Genomic DNA, 20,363 nt, shown 5'->3' with positions numbered 1-20,363 from the left:
AGGAAATATCCTGTGATCGCCGCTGACTGTGACACACAGCAGAAGACGAACGCGAGACAAAAGAACAAGTCACGCTAAAATCACGAAATACTTAATATTGCGCTCCAAATTATTTTTGGTTATTTGGTTAGCATTTAATATTTTTTCAGCATGACCACGAAGAAGAAAAAACAAGCTTCTAGTCAACAGAGCCAGAAATCTGGCTCCGCAGGCACAGCACAACCCAAAACTCACGGGCGTTTCAAAATGAAACCAAAACAAAGAGACCAGAACGCTAAATATTCTTCACCGTCGATTGTTCCATTTACGAAATATGGCATCGGCTACGCTTCTTTAGTATTGATTATCGGTATGTATTTCGTGCTCTTAAGTTTTTGCTGTTTCCTAGGATCAGGTTTTCTTACACGTGAGTTCAGTGAGGCTTGAGAATTTCTAAAGTATCTTCAGTTTTGTGACATGTATTCCCAGATAACCCTGACTTGAAAATTTCTGATTCTTTTCTGTAGCTGTGAGTTTTGGGATATTTCAAAGGTAAAGTTGTCTTTTTAAAATGATTGCATTTATAATAATCAATATCGTCTGGTAGACTAGAATTAAAATTTTAATATTAAGGATACCCTGAACAATAAAATTGCAATTAGAACCTTTAACAATGACTGTAAACAATTGCGCTCATCTGGTGGTTTATTTTTGTTCTTTCAGCTACCACGTGTCTAGAATGTTTGAAAACGAGCGATTTTTCTCGCATTTGTCAGCGTTGGAAAGAGAATTGTCTTTTAGGACAGAGATGGTAAGTTCTTTATCTCTCTTTTGAAGACACATGCGGGGTTTTCATGTAGAAGAGAAAGGATCGAATAATTGTGAAGTAATGACGGCCCCACGTTCGAATATGATATAGTTAAGACTATCAAGAGCTCATTGTAATTTAACTGGTTAATTCTTCAAGTAAATATCTTGTACCTGAAGCAATATGTTTAGATGTACTGGCAAATCCAGGGAGTCGCTTAGGGTCTCGAGGTTCTCCCGCTCCCCATTGGTTATAAGGATTTTTACTATTGTTTGACACCAAAATTCTTGCAACAACAGGATTAAATATTACTACTAAGTATAAAGTGTTAAAATTTCACTTCTTTATGAAATATTTTTTTAAGGTTATTTAGGCTATAGTGAAAAAAAGAACTATCTTTTCTGATTTAAAGTTTGGAACACTTCCCACCCTCCCAGTCAAACACATGCCAAGTTTTGCTAATTTATTGGTCAATAACACTTTGACACTGAGAGAAGATGGAGATTCCATGAGACTGCCTCAAAGCCAACACCGCCACTGCTATATATAAATTAACTCATAAAGCAGTCTTTTACTAAACTCCAATAAGCAAATTATTTTTTGAAATTTGCAGTCAAAGGAGCATGATATATTAAGACACTGTTAAGATTCATGTAGAGTTTTTCCATCCTCCAAACCTGTAGAAAAAGAATGAGAGTATTAAAAACTATTAGTTGCTCAGGACCTTTGGAAGAAGCAAATTATTTCCCTGAAGTTATTTTATTATATTGAGTGTAATCTACCAGTAAATATTTTGACAGCTTTTTTATGGTTTCATGATTATTTGAAAGTATAACAACAATGTATAATTAAATGATGTGTTTTATCCAAACAGGGCTTGTACTATTCATATTACAAAACTATTGTGGAAGCTCCAACATTCCTTGACGGAGTTTATTCTGTTATGAATTGCAATGTAACAGAATATCCAGACACCATCAACACTCTGAAAAGGTTTAATTTATATCCAGAGGTAAATAAAAAGGAATTTGGTCAATGACTAAGTGGATTAGCAGGACTCTTGCTAAAGAGTGAACTCCTTCAACAATGCAACACTCTAAAGAAAAACTGATGGTACATGTATACCTGCTAACTCTGCTAATTTGGGTTTTCCTTGTTTCTCACGACTTGGAAAAAAAACTCAAGTTTACTTAGCCTTAACTGATGCATTATTGAAATAATAAAATACAGGGTAAGATAAACTTGAATCAAACTGAGAGAAGGAAAGAAAATATGAAATTATGTGGCCTGCTTCCAACATATGCCTTTCTGTAGCTTAACCCTTTAACTCCCATGAGTGACCAAGACAGAATTTCTCCTTACAGTATCAATGCAATGTCAAGAACACAAGTGATGAGAATAAAGAAAAATATCAAGTAGGGGATTATATGTTGATCCAATACCAAATTCTCCAGACTAACATCACAATGACAGATTGTAAGGAGAATTACTGACAAGATCTTGGGAGTTAAAGGGTTAATGAATAAAGGAGATAAGATTGTAAAGAAACAATGGTGCTGTGTCAGTGGGAGAATATAACAGGGTAATTAATTATTATCAACTGGTATGATAACATAAATTGGCCACTGTAAAAAGTTTTATACTATTTACAGTGGCCAATTTATGTTGTAAACTCAGCTGATAATACATATAAAACAATTAAACTTTCCATAGCTTAGTTGCTAGTATTGCTCAACTGTTACCTCTGAGGCACCAGTGTGAATCTTGTTGAAGCCTGAATGTTTTACTGGCTTCTTTTCTGCAATTGTTTAAATTACAGCTCACCTGCAGGGATCATTGCTTTATTTAACCCTTTAACTCTCAGATCAAATTTGTAATTCTCCTCACTGTCAACCACACAATACAATTCCTATTAATAATGTTTGTTTAGAGAATTTAGTTTTGGATCAACTAATTATCCCCAAATTGATCTTTTTCTTTATTCTTATCACTTATCTGGTTGATATTGTATAGATATTTTAAGGAGAAATTCTGTCTTAGTCACTCATGGGAGTTAAAGATTAAGTAGGTATTACATGTCTCAACCCTTTTGTTGCTCATTGTTGGTCAAGAAAAGCCTTTGTATGTAAACATAGTTCCTTTTTGCCTACAGGTTGTGTTAGGATTTGCTTTCCGCATGTATGACTGGTTAACCACAAGTTTTAATATCCACACCAAGACATGCTATACTGTAAACAGAGGTTACAACCAACCTCCTGTACAAAGCTGTGAGGGTAAGAAATACAAACAATATGCTTATTGATTTCCCTAAATGTAATGTTTTGCTGGTATTATTTTTCAGACAAACTCTGCCGATCAATTCAAAACTTGCCTTGCTTTACTCTTTAACCCCTAAGAGCAACTTGATTAAGCATCTTATTTCTCCCAACTGTATTATTCCTGAAACAAACATTTAGGTCACGAGAATAAAGGAAATGATCACCAACTGAAGGAGCCATTGATTGTTATACAAATTCTCCTTGTGAGCACTAAAGGAAATGTATCAAGAACATTATGGAGACTTTACATACTGATATTAGGGTATAAAGGGTTAACAGTTTTTCTCCCCTTTTTATGTGATTTGTCTGCCTCCAAAGGACTGTATTGATAATATTCTGCTCATTTTTGCATCTGTGCAAAGTGAAATTTGTCATGGTTTGTATTTGATAGCATAATTCTGTTTTTTTATTTTTAGGTATGGGGGAGCTGTCATTTTTCTATGTTTATGCCATCTTCTATTTAAGTGGACTCATGATATCCATGTTTTTCTTGCTCTGCTTTTATCTCAGGTAAATTTTTTTTGTGTTGTCATGACTAGATATGATTCTCATCAATGGTCTTAGGTTGTTATTTTGGGTGTAATAGATATTTGATCTGCTAAAGATCAGATACACATGCATTATTGATTAAGCTTGTTTGGTCAAGATGGCTGGATATTGACCAATTTCTTTTTTTGTGTGTTTTCATGGATGGAGAAGAAGTCAAGGCTTATGCAAAAAAGGAACAAGACAAATATCCAGCTATTTTGACCAACAAACTTGGTCAATAAAAGATTCATTACTTAGCAAAAAAATTTCACTTCGATAAGAATAAAGAATGACTTTTTTTTTTTGAGAGCTGGGAAAGAAAGCCGGCCATGTTCCCAACACAATAAACCCACAAGAGTCATTTAATATGTTTTCTTGGTTTATTTTTTTTTTCTACCACTTTTTACGAACTTTTTAATTCCACTCCATGAAACTCTCATGGGATCGAAGCAGGTATTTCTGAGAGAGCAAGATGTGCCCATCTTGCCTGCTTACTAGGTAACCAATCAAAACACAAGATTTGCACCATATTGCCCACAGGTGCTGTCAGCAATGTAAAAGATGATATGACTGTTCCAGAACTGTTGGCCTTTTAGTACTTGTTTTTAAGGTCTACATATGATAATAAAATTGAATTGAAAACATGAAACTTAAATGCAGATATTTAAGATTAATTAAAGAGCCAGTGACTAACTGACCTTTATTTTAGAGAACACTGCAGGTCTGTTACAAGTCCTCTATATTTTTCTGTTGTATCCGTTCATTCATATTACCTACTGCCTATTCACCCTGGCAACATTCAAGCTTGGAGTTTTTATGTTTGAGTTCAGTAGAGTCAGCTTTGTTGCAGGATTACAATGAATACAAATTGCCTGGCCAAAATGTTTTGGATTTTCTTTCAATTACTTTGCTATGAAATTGTTTCAAATAACTCATGCTGGCCACTCAAGTAAAAAAACAGATCACAACTTAGTCACTTAAATTTTCTTGCACAAGGTCTCTTATTTTTTATTTTCTATTTTTAATTGCTTTCGCCATCAAGGTGCAGGACACACAACAGAGCGAGGCTCCAAATTAAGTGTGCCCCTAACCCTTTAACTCCCAAGATCTCATTAGTAATTCTCCTTACTGTCTACTATACAATTCTTGTAATGTTAGTTTAAAGAATTTAGTATTGGATCAACTAATAATCCCCTAATTGATATTTTTCTTCTTTCTCATCACTTGTCTACTTGATATTGTATTGATATTGTAAGGAGAAATTCTGCCTTGGTCACTCATGGGAGTTAAAGGGTTCAGGGAGGCACTGTGACAGTAAAGTGTCTTGCCCAAGAACACAACGCATTTTCCAGGCCAGGCCTCAAACATGGACCTCTCACCATGGAATCAAGTGCACTGACAATTAGGCCACTTGTTGTATCGATGCTAAGTTCTGACTGATCCCCCTTAAATTTTTTTGTACTCTTGTGTTTGTTAGTCTTTAACTTTCTGTATAATAGCACTCGATGGAAATACACATTATTTTATTAACTGTCAGATTTTAAACTTTTATTTTCTAGTGGCAGTATTCTTGGTGGACTTATAGGCACATTGTCATACTTGTATAATCATGGTGAGGTAAGTATGGGAAGGGGACAATTTTCACAAGAAACTTCAGTTGCCAACCAATCTCAAAGTTTTCTGTGATCTATCTTTTTTCACTCGTACAATTCTCCATATTTAAAGATATAGCACTCATATTCTGCTGGAAAGACATGATACTACCGGTTTAAATTCATGGATGAATTTGAATGGGGATGAATTTGCTTGGATGACAATGAAATGCCTGTGGGTTGCCTGGTTGGAGAGGGGGTGGAATATTGAAATTTCAAATTAATGGGTGGTTTATGTTTATGTTTATGTACAAGGTTTTATTTCTAGTGGGAGCTTGCCTTAGAAGTGATCAACTTGTAACTTCTCACTGAAATTCTAGTATGTTACCTTACAAACAGGTTATGAGAAATGAAAAGCTTATAGGCTTTAGGGTGTTATCTTGATATACCTCCAAATTCTCCTGTCTAATATACAAGGAACAGCAAGGCAATCAGTGGGGAGAATTACTAATTGGATGTTGGGAGCTAAAGGGTTAAAACTGAGCTCAAACTTTACCAATTTCACAACCTATATGAACTTGGTACTTGTTAGAAATCCTTTGATGTGAAATAATGTGAATAGGGATCTACTCAGGATGATTATGGTGCAAAATAAAGCTATGCAAATGCAATAAGTGTTTGTGGATGATCTGAGAATTGTTAAATTCAAGAAAGAGATGTGTTTCTGATAAAACTTATTTTATTTTTAATCAGTGCACTAGAGTTATGTGGACACCACCCCTACGAGAAAGCTTTTCATATCCTTTTCTTGTCTTCCAACTTCTGGCTGTTACCTTAACAATTAAGTAAGTCACCAGTTGTAGATCTTTTTATTGTAGACTAATGATAAAACACTTGTGGTCCCATATGCCACAAGGAGAGGAAGGAACAGTTTACTGGAGTAATGATGATGATAAAAGGACTGAACAACAAAGTGCTACTAGACCTCTCTCAAGTCTGTGAAAATGAAGCCCTGCTGCAGGGCAAATGGAATGAAATTTATTCTTTTGAATTTATTTAGCAAGACACTTCTTAATTGTGTTTGCCACCAGTTTGAGTTTGACTTAGTTTATGTGAGTAAACCCAGAAATTATGCAGATAATAAGCCCCCTATACATGTCAGTAATAAAATATTATCACAGAATTTACATGTCTTTCTTTTTTATTTTTTGTTAGGTCACCTAAGGCTGACTGGAGACACCTATCATTAGTTGCCATAACAACAAGCTTATTCATGATTCCATGGCAGGTATGGCTAATCATTGGGGGTATGATCAACACTTTCACTCTGATGATCTAAAGATCAGTTATCAATAAATTCCCTGTAATTCTGGAACTGATAATTTGACATGAAATCAAATGATATCCCCTAAATGATATTTTTGTCTTTATGGCCAGTAACATAATAATTTTGTAAGGATAAATCATTTGAAGTCACCAGTGTTAGTGAAAGGTTTCAATGTTTGATATATTTTATGAAATAACTGATACCCTCATGCATGTACTCTAGTTAATGAAAAATGGGTTTTTAATGTGAACTTATTAGTTACCAATAACACCTGTTGGTAGATGACAAATTTTTAGATGTTTTACTTCCTTAAAATTTGAAAAAGAATAAAACTGTTCTCTTTTGATCAAAGCAGGACATGCATATCGTTTTATTTTATACTTTTTCATGAATTGATTTAAAATTATAATTTTTTCCTCTGTTCTTTTAAACTTATTTACTATCTGTTTTGATTATTTGATTATTGATAAAGAAAGTTCTCTCTCCTTTTTTTCCCAGTTTGCTCAGTTTGCACTGCTAACACAGGTGGGTAATTGCAGTAGTATACATAGCAGTGAAAGATTCTTGTACATACTCATGGTAAAAGGTGGTTGAGTCTTGGGTCTTCATGATTTTTTGGCTGTCCTTAGAGCTGGAAAACCTTGTGGAGATGCCCATAAAATGTGCACCTTATTATAATCCAAGGCTTACTAGAAATTTTATAGCTTTAGCTTCTCACTGGGTTCGACAAACTCAAAGAACTGATTATGAATGACATTTAAGTGAAGTTTTTTTATCCATTTTTTAATTTTTTGTTTAAAGTGAGCTAGAAGAACATTGCAGAAAGGAACAAACTTTTTTAGATTGTACATTACTTATTCAATATTGTGACAAGTGTATTTAAAGGAGAAAACTGTATTTTGTTGCAGACTTGTGCCTTGTTTGGACTGTACTTTCTTAAGTTTATCACTTCCCGTAAACTGTGCATTGTGTTATATGGATTGCTGGTATGTAATTTCTTCATTTTTGGTACATCCGTTAGTTTATCAATTACTTTGTGTCAGTTTGGTAGTTCATAGTCTATCCGTTCTCAATGAACAACAGCAAAAAAAGATTTAAATGAGTGTCAAGTTTAGGGACGAAATTAATTCAAAACTGTTCCTTATCTATTATATGCAGGTGGGACATTTATTAAATTTTGTGATTCAGTTTGGAAACTCCATGCTTCTGAGGTATGCAGTTTGGTTTTCGTCTCAGAGGAGTGATAAAAATAAAACTTCTTCCTACAATTTAAGTACGTTGTCGCATAGACAGGTGATGAGAAAAACGAGAATTATCAACAGTAGGGTGCTTTCTTGATAAAACTACATATTCTCACCACTACAGTACATAGAAATGTAAACACTATAGAGGAGAGGTTTCCTTAACGTTAGTTTTCAATTTTAAAGTAGAGTTTCATCAGGTGACTCAGCTTGGTAGGATCTTAGTAAATAAAGACGAGCGAAAAGAAGGGTGCGCGAAAGATGGCAAACAAGTGGACGCGGAGGTTGTGGCCATCAACGAGACAGTTGCGTTGCAATTTTTCTTTACTTCCGCTTGTTTTATGAGCGACAGTTTTTGCGCGCCCCAAATGTTCGCTCGTCTCCTCTGGTTGAGAGTCTGACACCGCCTAGAAACGAATGCCTTTTTATGGAATTTCATTTGTGTTTTAGTGGTCGTTGTATCATTTGTTTTTCTTTGAAACTGATCGAAGCTATATTTTTGAACCATCAGCTCATTCTTCTTGTCGGCCCTCATCACAACTTTGGTGAGTATGTTCAGAATTTTTTGAGAACAAAAGTGCACTCAACTCAGTGATTAAAGTGAATCTTCTCTCTTTATACAATAAATGACCGTAAGCTGTTTTTTCCCGGTGTAATGCCGCCCACAAATAAGCGCTGCAGGTGGAAGAGAAGCTACATGTCCTTATAAAAGCTGCCCAAGAATATACAGCGCAGAAACATGTGTCGTGTATTCGAGGATAACGATAAAAGCCTTACAAGTACGGTACTTATCGGTAATTTGCATCATCTAAATTTTGCAATCACAAGGGAGACAAATTCGATTCTATCCCGGCGAAAATCGAAACTTTGGAACCTTAGACGTGCTTCTGTTGTAGATAATAGTTTAGAAATGGTCTCTAATATTCGGTGTTCAAGAAATTTGATTCTGAAGTACACGCCCTCGATTTGAATAAAACCCGTTCGTGGATAAACGCTGCATCCGAAACGCTTAATTGTCATAAACGCTATCAATCGTTGTTCAATCGAGTAAAGACGACAATGATTATGGGAGATAAGGTGTCACCCGCTCTCAGACTGAGTATAAGTAGATACCGTCGAACTTTCCTAGAAACTTCACATTTTTCTGAGGGAGGGGTGGGGGGGAAGGAGCGACTTGCGATGGAGTATCATGTCTCGTGGATGTAGAATTTACTCCTTTGTGCTTTAGTAGACTGCTATAGACTCGCAATATGTACCCTCCAAAGTGTGTTCTTCGTTTTTATTTATTGATGGACAGTTACTCAGTAATTTTTGTTTCATTTTGTTCTGTTTAATTTTTATTACAACACAGATCATTGCCAATCTTGAGCCGTTTATTTACCAACTGCCCCATCAGCTTGTTATATGGGTAGGTGAAAAAAAAAGTGTGATCTGTGATTGAACTTCTAAGGAAATGTTCTTGAGCGTTAACGCGAGTTTCAAGCCCTTATTAATGCAGTAGACATGAGGCACACTTGATACTACCTTTGTATAGCCTGCCTAGCAGATACTAAGGAAAAAACGAGTTACAGCGACTGTACTAAACACGAACAGCGAGAGCGAAAAAAAAATTACACCACATTACTCAGCACTCTTAGCTTCTGTAGTTTCTTTACTATTTTATCTGGAGGTTTCTACATGAACATCACCATAATACAGCAGTATACCATAAACTTATTAAATGAAAAGAGAAACGTGTCTTACAGACAATCTTAAAAGCAGTTGCAGTTTATCATTTTTTGTTGTTGTTGAGAACTGATTAATGATATGTCACAGGCTGCCCAGGCTGTCATCTTCCTTACTGGATCTGTAGGAATCAAGATCGCCATAGCAAAGATCCTGGGAATTGCAGATGATGTAAGATATTTTAGTCTCTTTAATTTGCGTATTCCAAATGAAATAGCACTGCTCTCTTCAAATTTCTTCGATTCATGCCGGAATAAGTTAAGATAAAATACCTCTCTTGTTAATGAGCACAGTAGCGCTTGTGCAGGTAAATAAGTTATATGTGGTGCATCTTTCGAAACATCAGCGATCAGGGGGTACACTCCCTGTTAACAGTGATTTCTCCTCAGTGAACGACTTTTCATACTACTGCGGAAGAATTCCTTAAATAGAGAACTTAACCCTTCACCCTCAGGAGTGTCTGTCTTCTCAGTGCTTTTCTCCTCACAATATCACCCTTGAATCAAATGTGTAGGTAATGAGACAAAAGGAAGTCATCGCAAAATTAAAAAGCCTCTAATTGTCAAACAAATCCTCCTTGTCAGCACCTTAGGAAATGTATAGAGAACAGTATGGAGAATATGCAGAATGATGTTAGGGTGTAAAGGGAAGATACTTTTAAAAATTCCCCATAGTTTCTAATTGTACTTTATCACTGTTTTATTGTTTCTTCGTTTACCTTCATTCTCAGGCACACATCACAAGTATTTTACGTTCCAAGTTCTCCAGCTTCAGGAATTTTGACACGGCTTTATACACGTGTGCACCAGAATTCGACTTTTTAGATCCAGAGGTTGGTGATCTCTTGTTCTTTGTGAGGTGAAGAATTTTTCATCTGTGAAAAATCAGCCAATTTTCTCAGATTAGAGAGAAGCTCCTTACAGCAGGTTCATCAATTTTGACATGTGTACTCTTCATTCACCTTGATTGTATTCTTTAACTTCAACATAACATATATGAATTCCAGAGTGGACATATGATGGCCGAGATCGCTTGAATTAGTCTCCGCAACTATTCATTTACACCACAAATCAACTTGCTTTTGCTTTATTCACATTTTGATTTCGTGTCGTAGAAAATATAGCTATAAGACTAGAGGAAAGCCAATGTTTAGTCGACCGTCTTAAACCAGACTTCGTTACTATGAGCTGGGATTCTCATTCCTGCTTATTCCTTCCGAAATTAGTGAGAAGCGACAGTTCCACTATCTTTCAAGTGTTCTACTTCAATAACTTTATTTGACATGCATTTTTGTATTCTATGCCATGAATTGTTACTAGGGAATGTTTTAAGAGTTTAAAAAGCGTTGTTAATGTCGTGAACAATGGGTAATCCGTTCAATGTCACCGAAAAGGAAGACTTCGCGGATATCTCATTGTTTGAGTTTGCCTTTGTATGTTCCACGGCACGGTATGGGCGACACGCTCTTGTTAGTTTTTTTCGCACTTTGTGTCAAACACATTAGCCCAAAAAAATTCTCTCATCAGAAACTCGATCTTCCAGACGGGTACCATAGCTTTTTAGGGAGGGCTTTATCCAAATCATCTGTTTCATTGTTTTCCCAAATAGAATCCGACAAAGCTGACCAAGACGTTGCTGTTACCAGCTGCAATTGTATCTTTTACAGCTGTTTTACTGAAGGTAAAAAGTCATTAAAGTTGCACAATATTTTAGCAACAATTTGTAAGATTAAGTGGTACTGACCACACAAGTTTTCCTTGGGAAGGTTGTTTTTTAAGGGAAACTTGTATGCTGCATAGAAATCTTCTCATTGATTTATTAATTTGCCGAAGCAGAGTTTCCTTGAAATCCTTCATAGTCTACTTGACCAGTGTCTTCAATTCATTTAAACCAAAAAAGGTTGTCCTTGAGAAATTCTTCTATTAAAAAGGGTCTTTCTTTAAAATCTTGCTTGTGAGTGAAATCCAATTTTATGAACAAATAATTTTACGATGCAGTTTTTCTCACGAAGCATTATGAAAGCTCATGATTTAAAATAATGTTTGTAAAGTTTCATGTCACTATATCTAAGTGTTTTTTTATCAATAGGGTCATTTGTATAGAGCTGTTTCTAGAAAGGTTGTTGTCAGAAAAAAGGAAAAAAGTGCACATGACAATCTCGAAAGCTAATCAGGGTATCCGGTAATCAATGATTTTTAATAAGTCAAAGAAATAGATAAATTCACCATCTTTACAATAACGTTTTCTTCAGATTTCTCTGAAATCCTGAGGTCAAGTAGTCGTAACCTAAAAGCTACCCACAATACCTTTAGGGGTTATCGCGTGCGCTTTTACGCTTTTTTTTCGAAAACCTTTCTTGAAGCAGCTGTAATTAACCTCATTCCAATAACGATAGAAGTCCATTAAACTCCGTTTTAGATTCTGAAGAATGAGTGGAATACCTTGATGGCTACAAAAGACAAGAAAGAAAATCCTAAAATGTCAGACCCTGAATCGGATGAGGAGGAAACAGACGACTTCAAGTAAGACTTCCTGAAAAGTTTTTCTTCGAGACAGACACCACTAATGTTAGACCCTATTCACACCAACACAACATGTGTAGTTAAACCTGGTTCAACTGAATTAAAATCAGAAACAGAGAACTGAAAAACAGAATTTTTCACGACAAGATAATTCGTTTTTATTAACGGAATTGATAATATACATTGGCCTCCCTAAAGAGTTGCTAAAGCAGACGTCTCGAGCGTTAGCCCTACGTTAGAGCGAATGACGAAGGGCTAACGCTCGAAACGTCAAGTTAGAAACTCTCTAGGGAGGCCAATTTACATTATCATCTCCGTTGATAAAACCAAATTATCTTGTTATACTCTCCCACCGAGGCAGCACCACAGTTTCTTTAGAAACGTACCTTCTCTAAGAATTTTTCATTGGTTTCAAGTAGTCACTAACTTGAATTTTCAATTTACTAAATTTGAAGATGACAAACATCGGTTTAAGCAGCTTCTATAAAGAAAATGATTTTGAAACTTGTTCAACAAGTCTTTAAAACATATTTAAGCGTTGTTTCGAGTATTATTTTTGCGGTCCGCTATATAATCAACATACGTTAAAGAAGAGGTTATTAACTGAAATTTAATTTTTTTGTAGGAAGGGGGTGAATCTTAAACCTCACGCGGAGGTAAGGATAGAAACTTGTTCGCCTCGCTGTGTTATTTCTAAACATATCATTTCCAAGATCTCCTTACTGTCTTCCATACATTTCTTTTGATTTCAACTCTAAGAATTTACTGCTGAATCAACTGATAATCCCTTTGTTGATATTTTTCTTTATTCTCATCACTTGTCTGCTCGGTATTTGATCGACCCTGGGGGTTTTCATTTACCCCCCCCTCCCCGCCCCCTCTCTCATTGCCAGTAGAAAATCCTAACTACGTTTTCCCGGTCCCATTCTCTCAGCATCTCTATCACGTGCTGCAGTCACTGGCATTTGTTGCCATGGCGATCATCATTATGCGATTGAAGTTGTTTGGTACCCCAGCTCTGTGTGTCATGGCGTCCCTTCTGGCCTCTAGACAGGTAATTCAAATTTATATCCGCTAGCTTTTTTCTTATCTAATCGTTTTACACAAGGGAACGTTATAGAAAGATGAAAATGTATCACCTCCTGGCCTTGTTAAGGACGATAGTTCAATAAAGCGTGTTCCATACTCATTCCATCGTATTTGCATGAAACGTGGGTTTAATGTCAGCTTTTTGCAAAAAGAGTAAGATATTTAATTGCAAAAGAAATTAACGAAGATCATCATGGTTTTCCTTCTGTTTTGATTGTCTTCAACACTTGTTTTGCAATGCCATTGGTTTAAAAACTGTCAAAGTATATCTTTTGTAACCGAAGGGTTGTCCCAAAGGTTACGACGAAGGTATTTAAACCGGCGATAATAACTAACACAGGGAATTTTTATTTCTCCGAGAGAGAATGAAGGCAATATTAGCCCATATTGCCTACTCTTGTTGCCAATCGGAATCCCTGACTCGCTTCATCTTGCGTTATCGCGCAGCCAGCCATTTGATAAACACCTTTACCATGCGTGATTTTGAATAAGAGAGGAGCGCGCGTCAAAATAAGTCAAAGCAATTTATGTTCTGCCGGAAAGATGTACAGCGTTGAGTTTGTCTTCCTCTGTTTTTTAGCTGTTTGGTTTTATTTGCGACAAGCGAAAGCACCAAGCAGCCGTGGTGGTCCTGATTGCTGCCATGTCTGTTCAAGGAATCATGAACCTACAAACTCAGTTTGTGAGTATTTATTATTATCACTATTTGATGTATGTGATAAACCTATGAAAGTTTTTTCGTAAACTTCTGCAATCAGCAGTTGGATGCGATGTCGTTTCTGTGCGTTTCTTTCTCCATACTGTTCCCTATGCACTTCTTAAGGTGCTAACAAGGAGAAATTGTTTAAAAAATCAATGGCTTCTTTAGATGGCGATCATTTGCTTCATTCTCTTGACCTTAATGTTTGATTCAGTGTTGATACTGAGAGGAGAAGTTAGATGTTAATCACCCTCAGGTGTAAAAGGGTTAACAGACTCTACCACTTAATCAGTGATAGATAGAAAGATAGATGGATAAGTTATTGAATTATTCAAATTTACAAAAGGTTAAAGTTCTGTACACATTTATAAAATGATGAGTTCATGTGATTTAAGATTTAACATGATGATAAAAAAAAAACTACGCGCAAAAGTTCTACCGATTGAACATGAATGAATGTGTTCGTGTAACGATTAGTGCGCATGTTTGGCTGGTTTCTAAATTGTATCTGCTAATGTTATTGGCTGGTGACAGATGATCAGTAGACTTTATGCCTATTATTAGATACGACTGAGATAACACTGTTCCTCGCGCCTGTCGTTCAAAGATCTGATGTTATGTAATGCTTGATCGCGTCAAAGAAGTTCAGCATTTCTTTTGATATCGTTGCAGTTGGAAGAAGTCGATAAAAAATTGTTGATGTTTCCTTATTTTAACTCAGGCGACACATGGAGAGTACAACAACCCAGAACAAGAGGCACTGGTGAGTAACGACCTCTACTCACTCAGTTGCTAGGAAATGATTCCATCATCAACTATAAGAATTGAGTGCGTAGACATTAAAAAAGACTAACAAAACCTAATAAAAATAACTGATCTTGACTCCTTTTAGTAGTACTCTGACATTTTTTTTCTTTGAGTATGCCTTTGTTATTCAACGAATAACATCATCTTTCACTTAACTAACCACGTTTCACATTTACCATCTTCATCAACAGCATCATTGCGCAAAAGCATGATATTCGACATTTCTATCCTAGCAGTAAGGAGGAAGTTTGTCAGCATGGACCTAGTTAAACGACCTAGCCAGCCACAAGCCTTGTGACGTTCTACCACTGCGCTATAGGAGACGCCGGTCTCCTACAGCGCAGTGGTAGAACGTCTGAAGTACCACTTCGAAGGTCGTAGGTTCGACTCCCGTCAAGAGCCCTCGGAATTTTTTTTTCTCCGAGTATGCCTGAGTCATTCAGTGAATAACATCTAAAACCAAATCGTCGCATTTGTTTTAGCATTAAAAGATCAAAAACCAAACAAATCAACGTGCTTAAACAGGAGAAGCAGTAGCTGTAATCTGCACTTTAGATTTTTCTACATAATCGATTGCGCTGTTTTTGATGTCGGTGAGTTTGTACATCTTGAATTATATCATTACAGGTTGAGTGGATCAACACCAGGACACCCAAAAGTGAGTAACAAATACATGTAAAATGAGTCTGATTAACTCTGTGATTTCTGTCTTGTGTTTGTTTGTTTAGTCAGGGACTGGGGCGGGAGAGCGGGAATACATTTCGGTAAAATGTCAGTATCAGTTTCTGCGAATGATGCAGTACTTCAATACCTGTTACTACGACCTTTCTTCCTTAGGGAGTGCAATACAAAGGCCATTTTTCGATGCCCCTTTTTGACAGAATTACAGATTTAGCTCCACGTGTTTCTTCTGGGAAGTTGACATGAAGATAGCGCTACGCTTAACGTAGACAGCTTCACGGAGTGTACGGACTGCATATACTTATTAACAATCACCTTATACAAAATCCCTTAACTGTTCGCTAGTAAGTGGACAGATATTTGCCACCCTTCTGTTCTTCCCGTTCTTGAACGAAAAGGGTTGAACTTACCCTGCCCTTTGGATAAAACGAGTTTTTTTTTGTTCGTGTATGAAGTAGTCATGCAGTGTCGCGGAATTCTTGAGCGCCGAATATTGCAGACGAAAATTCACAATAACTCCAATCTTTAGGGTTTTCAAGAGACGATGCAGAGCAACTCGAACGCGAGCACTCGTCATCCATTTACACCGGCAAGGACCTATTCTTTCAGTGTGGCCGGACCCAAATTCATGGAAATTTCTCTATGTGACCATGCTATTTGTTTCTTCACGTAGCTGCTGTTTTTGCTGGTGCCATGCCAACCATGGCAACCGTCAAATTGTGCACCGGACGAGCCATTGTTAACCATCCTCACTATGAAGACGTTGGCATAAGGTAACCTGCTCTAACCTTAAATAACGATTTCAATCTCCTAAGTGGCCTAAGTCTCTATGTTGAACTTTGGCGAGTTTACGTGTCCATATGTTTCATATGTAGAGTATCGGAGCGCGGAATCCGAGGGTCTGGGGTCCAGTTCCCCCTAGGGGACAGATACTTTTCCTTCGTCCCAGGCCCGTGTCAAGACCAATGACATCTTCCCCTATATCATGACCAAGCTCGAAATCGAACTTCTTTCTTGTTCAAAGCGTAAACCAGTTTTTACCCTGTAACTCCCAAAAAAATCATTTCTCCATAAATTATCGATACAATATCAAGCAGACAAGTAATGAGAATATAGAAAACTATCAGTTAGGGGATTACTGGTTGATCTAATTAATACCAAACTCTTTGAACTAACTTCTTAAAAATGTTTTGGCAAACACTAAGTACTTATGAGATCTTGGGAGTGATGGGGTTAACAAGGTGTTGTGTTCTACAGCAAGGCACTTTATTTTGACAGTTCCTTTACCCTACTAGGATTCTCGATAGGATCCGGTAAACTTTTGGGTAAACCAGATGAACTACCATCGATTGCCTGCAATCGAGTAGCATTCCATCCAGGGTGGGGGAGGGGCGGGGGGTTAGGGTTAGGATTAACCTGAGAGCAAAAATATATATTTTGTAAATTCCAGAAAATGTGGTCACTAAATCTTTCAAATTTAACTCACAATCTTCTTCCGTTCATTTCTTGTAGAGAGAGAACTCACAAAGTGTATCAGATTTTCAGCCGGAAGCCGCCAACTGTAGTTTGGCAAACTCTGAATTCCATGAAAGTTACCCATGTGGTTGTTGACATTCAGTGGTGCAGAGGAAGACCGAAGTAAATATATTTGTTTCGAATGCAATCAATGCAATCCCAACCTTCCTTCTAAAAGCAATTTTCAATGTAGGGATGAAAGTAATGCGGGATTTACTCAACTTTGCTCTGTGATTGGTCCAGAAACTTGCGCAATCCTCTCAACCAATCAGATACAAAGCTTCAAAGAATCGTGCCTCGGTCATTCGCATTTTTCCGCGCTTCAGGCAGTTTGGACAGTTTGCTTGTTTTCATTCTGAGTTCTCATTGGCTAATGATAACATGAACCTTTGTTCTAATTGGTCGTTGAGGTTAACCTCTCAATTCCTGCTCTAAAATTAATTAAAATTGATTGAACTGATGTATTAATTAACATTAACATGTTTTTTTTCTGCAGAGCTGGCTGTGGCATGGTCGACATTTGGGACCTAGAAGACGAAGAAAACAGGTCTCGACCGAGCTGCTGTAGCGTTTTAATGGACAATCCAGCGCCTTTTAAAAAGGCTTTCAGCAACGACAAATATTACGTATTTCAGCTCCATCACAGATAACACTTCAGAGCATTCTTTCCCTCAGGGAAATTTTATTTTTCAACTAGAGGTACGCCGTCTATGGCGGTCGCTTGTTTGAGTTTTAAAATAATTAACTAATTTATGAAACTGAAGGAGGATTGAAAATAAATTTTTACGAATTAAAAAAAAAAGAAAGCTTGTGTTTTTATGAGCTCTCTCAGTTGCAGCATCCGAGCAGTCCCTCATTGGATCTGCAGAACACGTGTTTTCCGCTCGCGGGAAGATTGAGACGAGTCGGGGAGAGGTTTGCCTAGGGTCTGGCACTAATTTTAGCTGGACCTCTTGCGAACCTCTTGGAGGTTCGCGTTGCTGAAGGCTTCATACTTTCCCGCAGGCAAAGAAACGCTAGTCCCGAAGCGCTTATGATGGGAGCCTTCTCACTTGCTATTTAGAGAAGGGGCGAATCACGAAAAAACTCTATGTACGGTATCGTAAAGAAACACTTTTTTTAGGCTCGATTACCAGCTGCTGTTCGAGAATGTCCTCCCCCCGAACCCAGGAGCGAAGACTGGACACGAGAGAGCGGCGAAAATCGAGCTTTCACTTTTTACCTCGTGGACAATGAGATATTAGGTATATAGTTTCATACTCACTTCGCTCTGATTAATTTATGTATTAAACTTGGATTCAACGTGTTATCCCTTGCCGTCCTTACGAAGTTTCGTTCTGTCCCCAGAGTCGTGCTGCTGTCTGCTGTTCATATATCTAAAGAGACAGGACTAAGGCGAACATTTTTTCCCGAGTAGACAGAGGGAATCGAATATAGTTCAAAATGTCGTCTGTTGTATCTGGCCGGACGCCTAAATTATCAAGGTGGTTTTTCATTCCTTTCGCTCCAACCCTGATCAAAGTACACCTTTGCAGACCTCACAAACGAAAAGGAAATGTATGTAAGGACGCTCAACTGGACAGAAAAGGGCTGTAAAGTCTTAAAAGCCAAAGATGAGTATCTGATACTTACTTTTCTCGTTAGATATGGAGTTTGGTCGATGTATTTTTGAAATTCACTTTTAAAATATTTTACACTTAAAGCTTCGTAAATGGTTAAGCTTTGTTAATGCGAGTGAGTATTAATTTGAAATACTCAAAGGTTTTTGAGGAGCTGGGGTTTTAGTCTGTTTGTTTAAGTTTTTCAAAGTATCTCTTTCTCTTCCTCTCTCTTAAATTGAAAATCTGTCTAGAGCGAAGCATCTTACTTGATTTTCAGTCGAACGGATCAGCCTGAAATACTCGGAGTCGATTATTTTGAACCCGCCTTTTGCAGTCAGAGAACTCATTTGAATTACAAATCATTTTCAAAATTAATATTCATATTTGCGCTCAGTCTTGCACGTGGAAAGAGCTTATGAAGTACATGAAATTTTAGCGTCCTTTTTAGCCTCGATGGAGTCCAGAAACACGTTATTTCGACCCTGTTACCTTGGATGTTGTCTGTTCAGTTCAGGTCGGCAAGCGTTTCTTATGCTGGAGCAAGCGGTTCAGATACCATGCCGAGGATTCATACTTTTCAATTTGTTAAGACTATTCTTCAGGTAAATAAGCTACCAAAGGATACTTATGGGAAGTAATACAGTGTCAATTGTTCTTATTGTGGTCTTTGTTAAATCTATTTACTGAATCAAATGGAAGAAGAAAGAACGTAATGCATATGACGACAAATTCTCTGCAGTATCCGCCGCCATGACAGTTCTGCTTGAACGTGACTTTACTGGCAACGAGAGAAATTCACACTTTATTGTTAGTGTACTTATTGCTTATTTACTTATTCATCTTTTTATTCCTGTACATATTTTTAAATTAGCTTCTGTTACTATAGTTTATTGAAATAAAGTGTGTTTTAAACACACTACCTCTTCCCTAACCCTCCAGCCCTGTCAAAGTAGAGGGTAATCTTAGAAACGTTATAGCGTAGACTCCTGGCAAAAGAGGATTGGTTCCCATCTTTCAAATAGAGGCTGCTTTACTTGCTTTAATTCATACTTCCAAGAAAAGTGACAAAATAAGCATCTGCTTCCCAACCAAGAAGAATCGTCGTTCTCCTTGTTACTTCATAAATGCTACAGAAGATAACTCTTGCAGCTTTTAGAGGCAATCTCGTATGCAAAGACAGGCCTTTATCTGGAATATTTTTCTTTTACTCTTCCTTACCATGTCGAATGTTAAAGCACATCACTGCATTACACTTGTAGATTTTATGATTTCATTTTTGAGGACTGTCTTTCTACTCTCATTCAACATCAAAAGTGGGAGCTTGTTTACTGCAAGTCACCTTCATTACTGCTCTTTTTAGGTTGGTGTTAAGATAAGAATTTCAAAGAAACACCTTTTCACTGTTGGCAGTATCTTGACCATCTTCCTGTCTTTTCTAATTACCATTATAGACGACGCACACCAGCAATAGGTTTTCACTTCGATTTAATGTCTCACCATAGTTACGTAATTGCCAATGAGTTTCTAAATAGATGAATAAAATAAAATTACTCGGGGAAATCGAACACAAGGAAGCATAAACTAATAAGCAAACACAACTAGAATAAAGAACGTACCAGACGTGATGGGATAAGGGCCGTAGAAGCGAAACTTGACTGCGAAACTTGACTGACAACGGACAACTGATAACTAACTCGAACAATGTGACTCGCAGACTGAATAATAAATTAGCATGCAGAGCGCGAAATAACTAATGTTGACGAGGCGGCCTGGGTCGAGGGATGGTTTTTACAACCATAGCAACAATTCAGCACGTCAAATATCGATGTAATATTATGGTAAGGTGCCAATAGTCAAAGTAAGTCCTTACCTGAAGATAGGCATGCATATAGTCATATTATCTTTCCTCTTTCCAGTCAAGACAGCGTCA

General features: G+C 37.1%; 1 protein-coding gene across 1 annotated transcript; it reads left to right on the top strand.

The window, feature by feature from the left end:
• The first annotated feature begins 40 nt into the window (after positions 1–40).
• On the top strand, positions 41–17,638 carry LOC113673203 (protein C-mannosyl-transferase DPY19L1). The gene is made up of 26 exons (XM_089182367.1): positions 41–349; positions 507–531; positions 703–790; positions 1,662–1,799; positions 2,940–3,060; positions 3,522–3,615; positions 5,193–5,250; positions 5,979–6,070; positions 6,441–6,513; positions 7,051–7,077; positions 7,461–7,538; positions 7,711–7,763; positions 8,305–8,338; positions 9,145–9,201; positions 9,609–9,689; positions 10,249–10,350; positions 11,127–11,198; positions 11,937–12,040; positions 12,666–12,696; positions 12,975–13,094; positions 13,710–13,811; positions 14,551–14,592; positions 15,264–15,294; positions 15,991–16,090; positions 16,830–16,955; positions 17,329–17,638. The coding sequence occupies exons 1-26, from the start codon at positions 151–153 to the stop codon at positions 17,480–17,482; spliced, it is 2,202 nt and encodes a 733-aa protein (XP_089038493.1). The 5' UTR covers positions 41–150; the 3' UTR covers positions 17,483–17,638.
• Positions 17,639–20,363: the final 2,725 nt, after the last annotated feature.

The sequence above is a fragment of the Pocillopora damicornis genome, chromosome 9, assembly GCF_964200805.1.
Source record: "Pocillopora damicornis chromosome 9, jaPocDami1.2, whole genome shotgun sequence".
In the NCBI taxonomy this organism is placed as follows: Eukaryota; Metazoa; Cnidaria; class Anthozoa; order Scleractinia; family Pocilloporidae; genus Pocillopora; species Pocillopora damicornis.
This window is presented reverse-complemented; position numbering and strand designations above follow the sequence as displayed.

What these genes read in the sequence shown, in the direction of transcription:
- LOC113673203 (XM_089182367.1), top strand. Translation starts at nt 151, where the DNA reads ATGACCACGAAGAAGAAAAAACAAGCTTCTAGTCAACAGAGCCAGAAA. An exon ending in GGTTTAATTTATATCCAGAG is followed by an intron (nt 1,800 to 2,939) that starts GTAAATAAAAAG and finishes TTTTGCCTACAG; the next exon opens with GTTGTGTTAGGATTTGCTTT. An exon ending in CCCATCAGCTTGTTATATGG is followed by an intron (nt 9,202 to 9,608) that starts GTAGGTGAAAAA and finishes GATATGTCACAG; the next exon opens with GCTGCCCAGGCTGTCATCTT.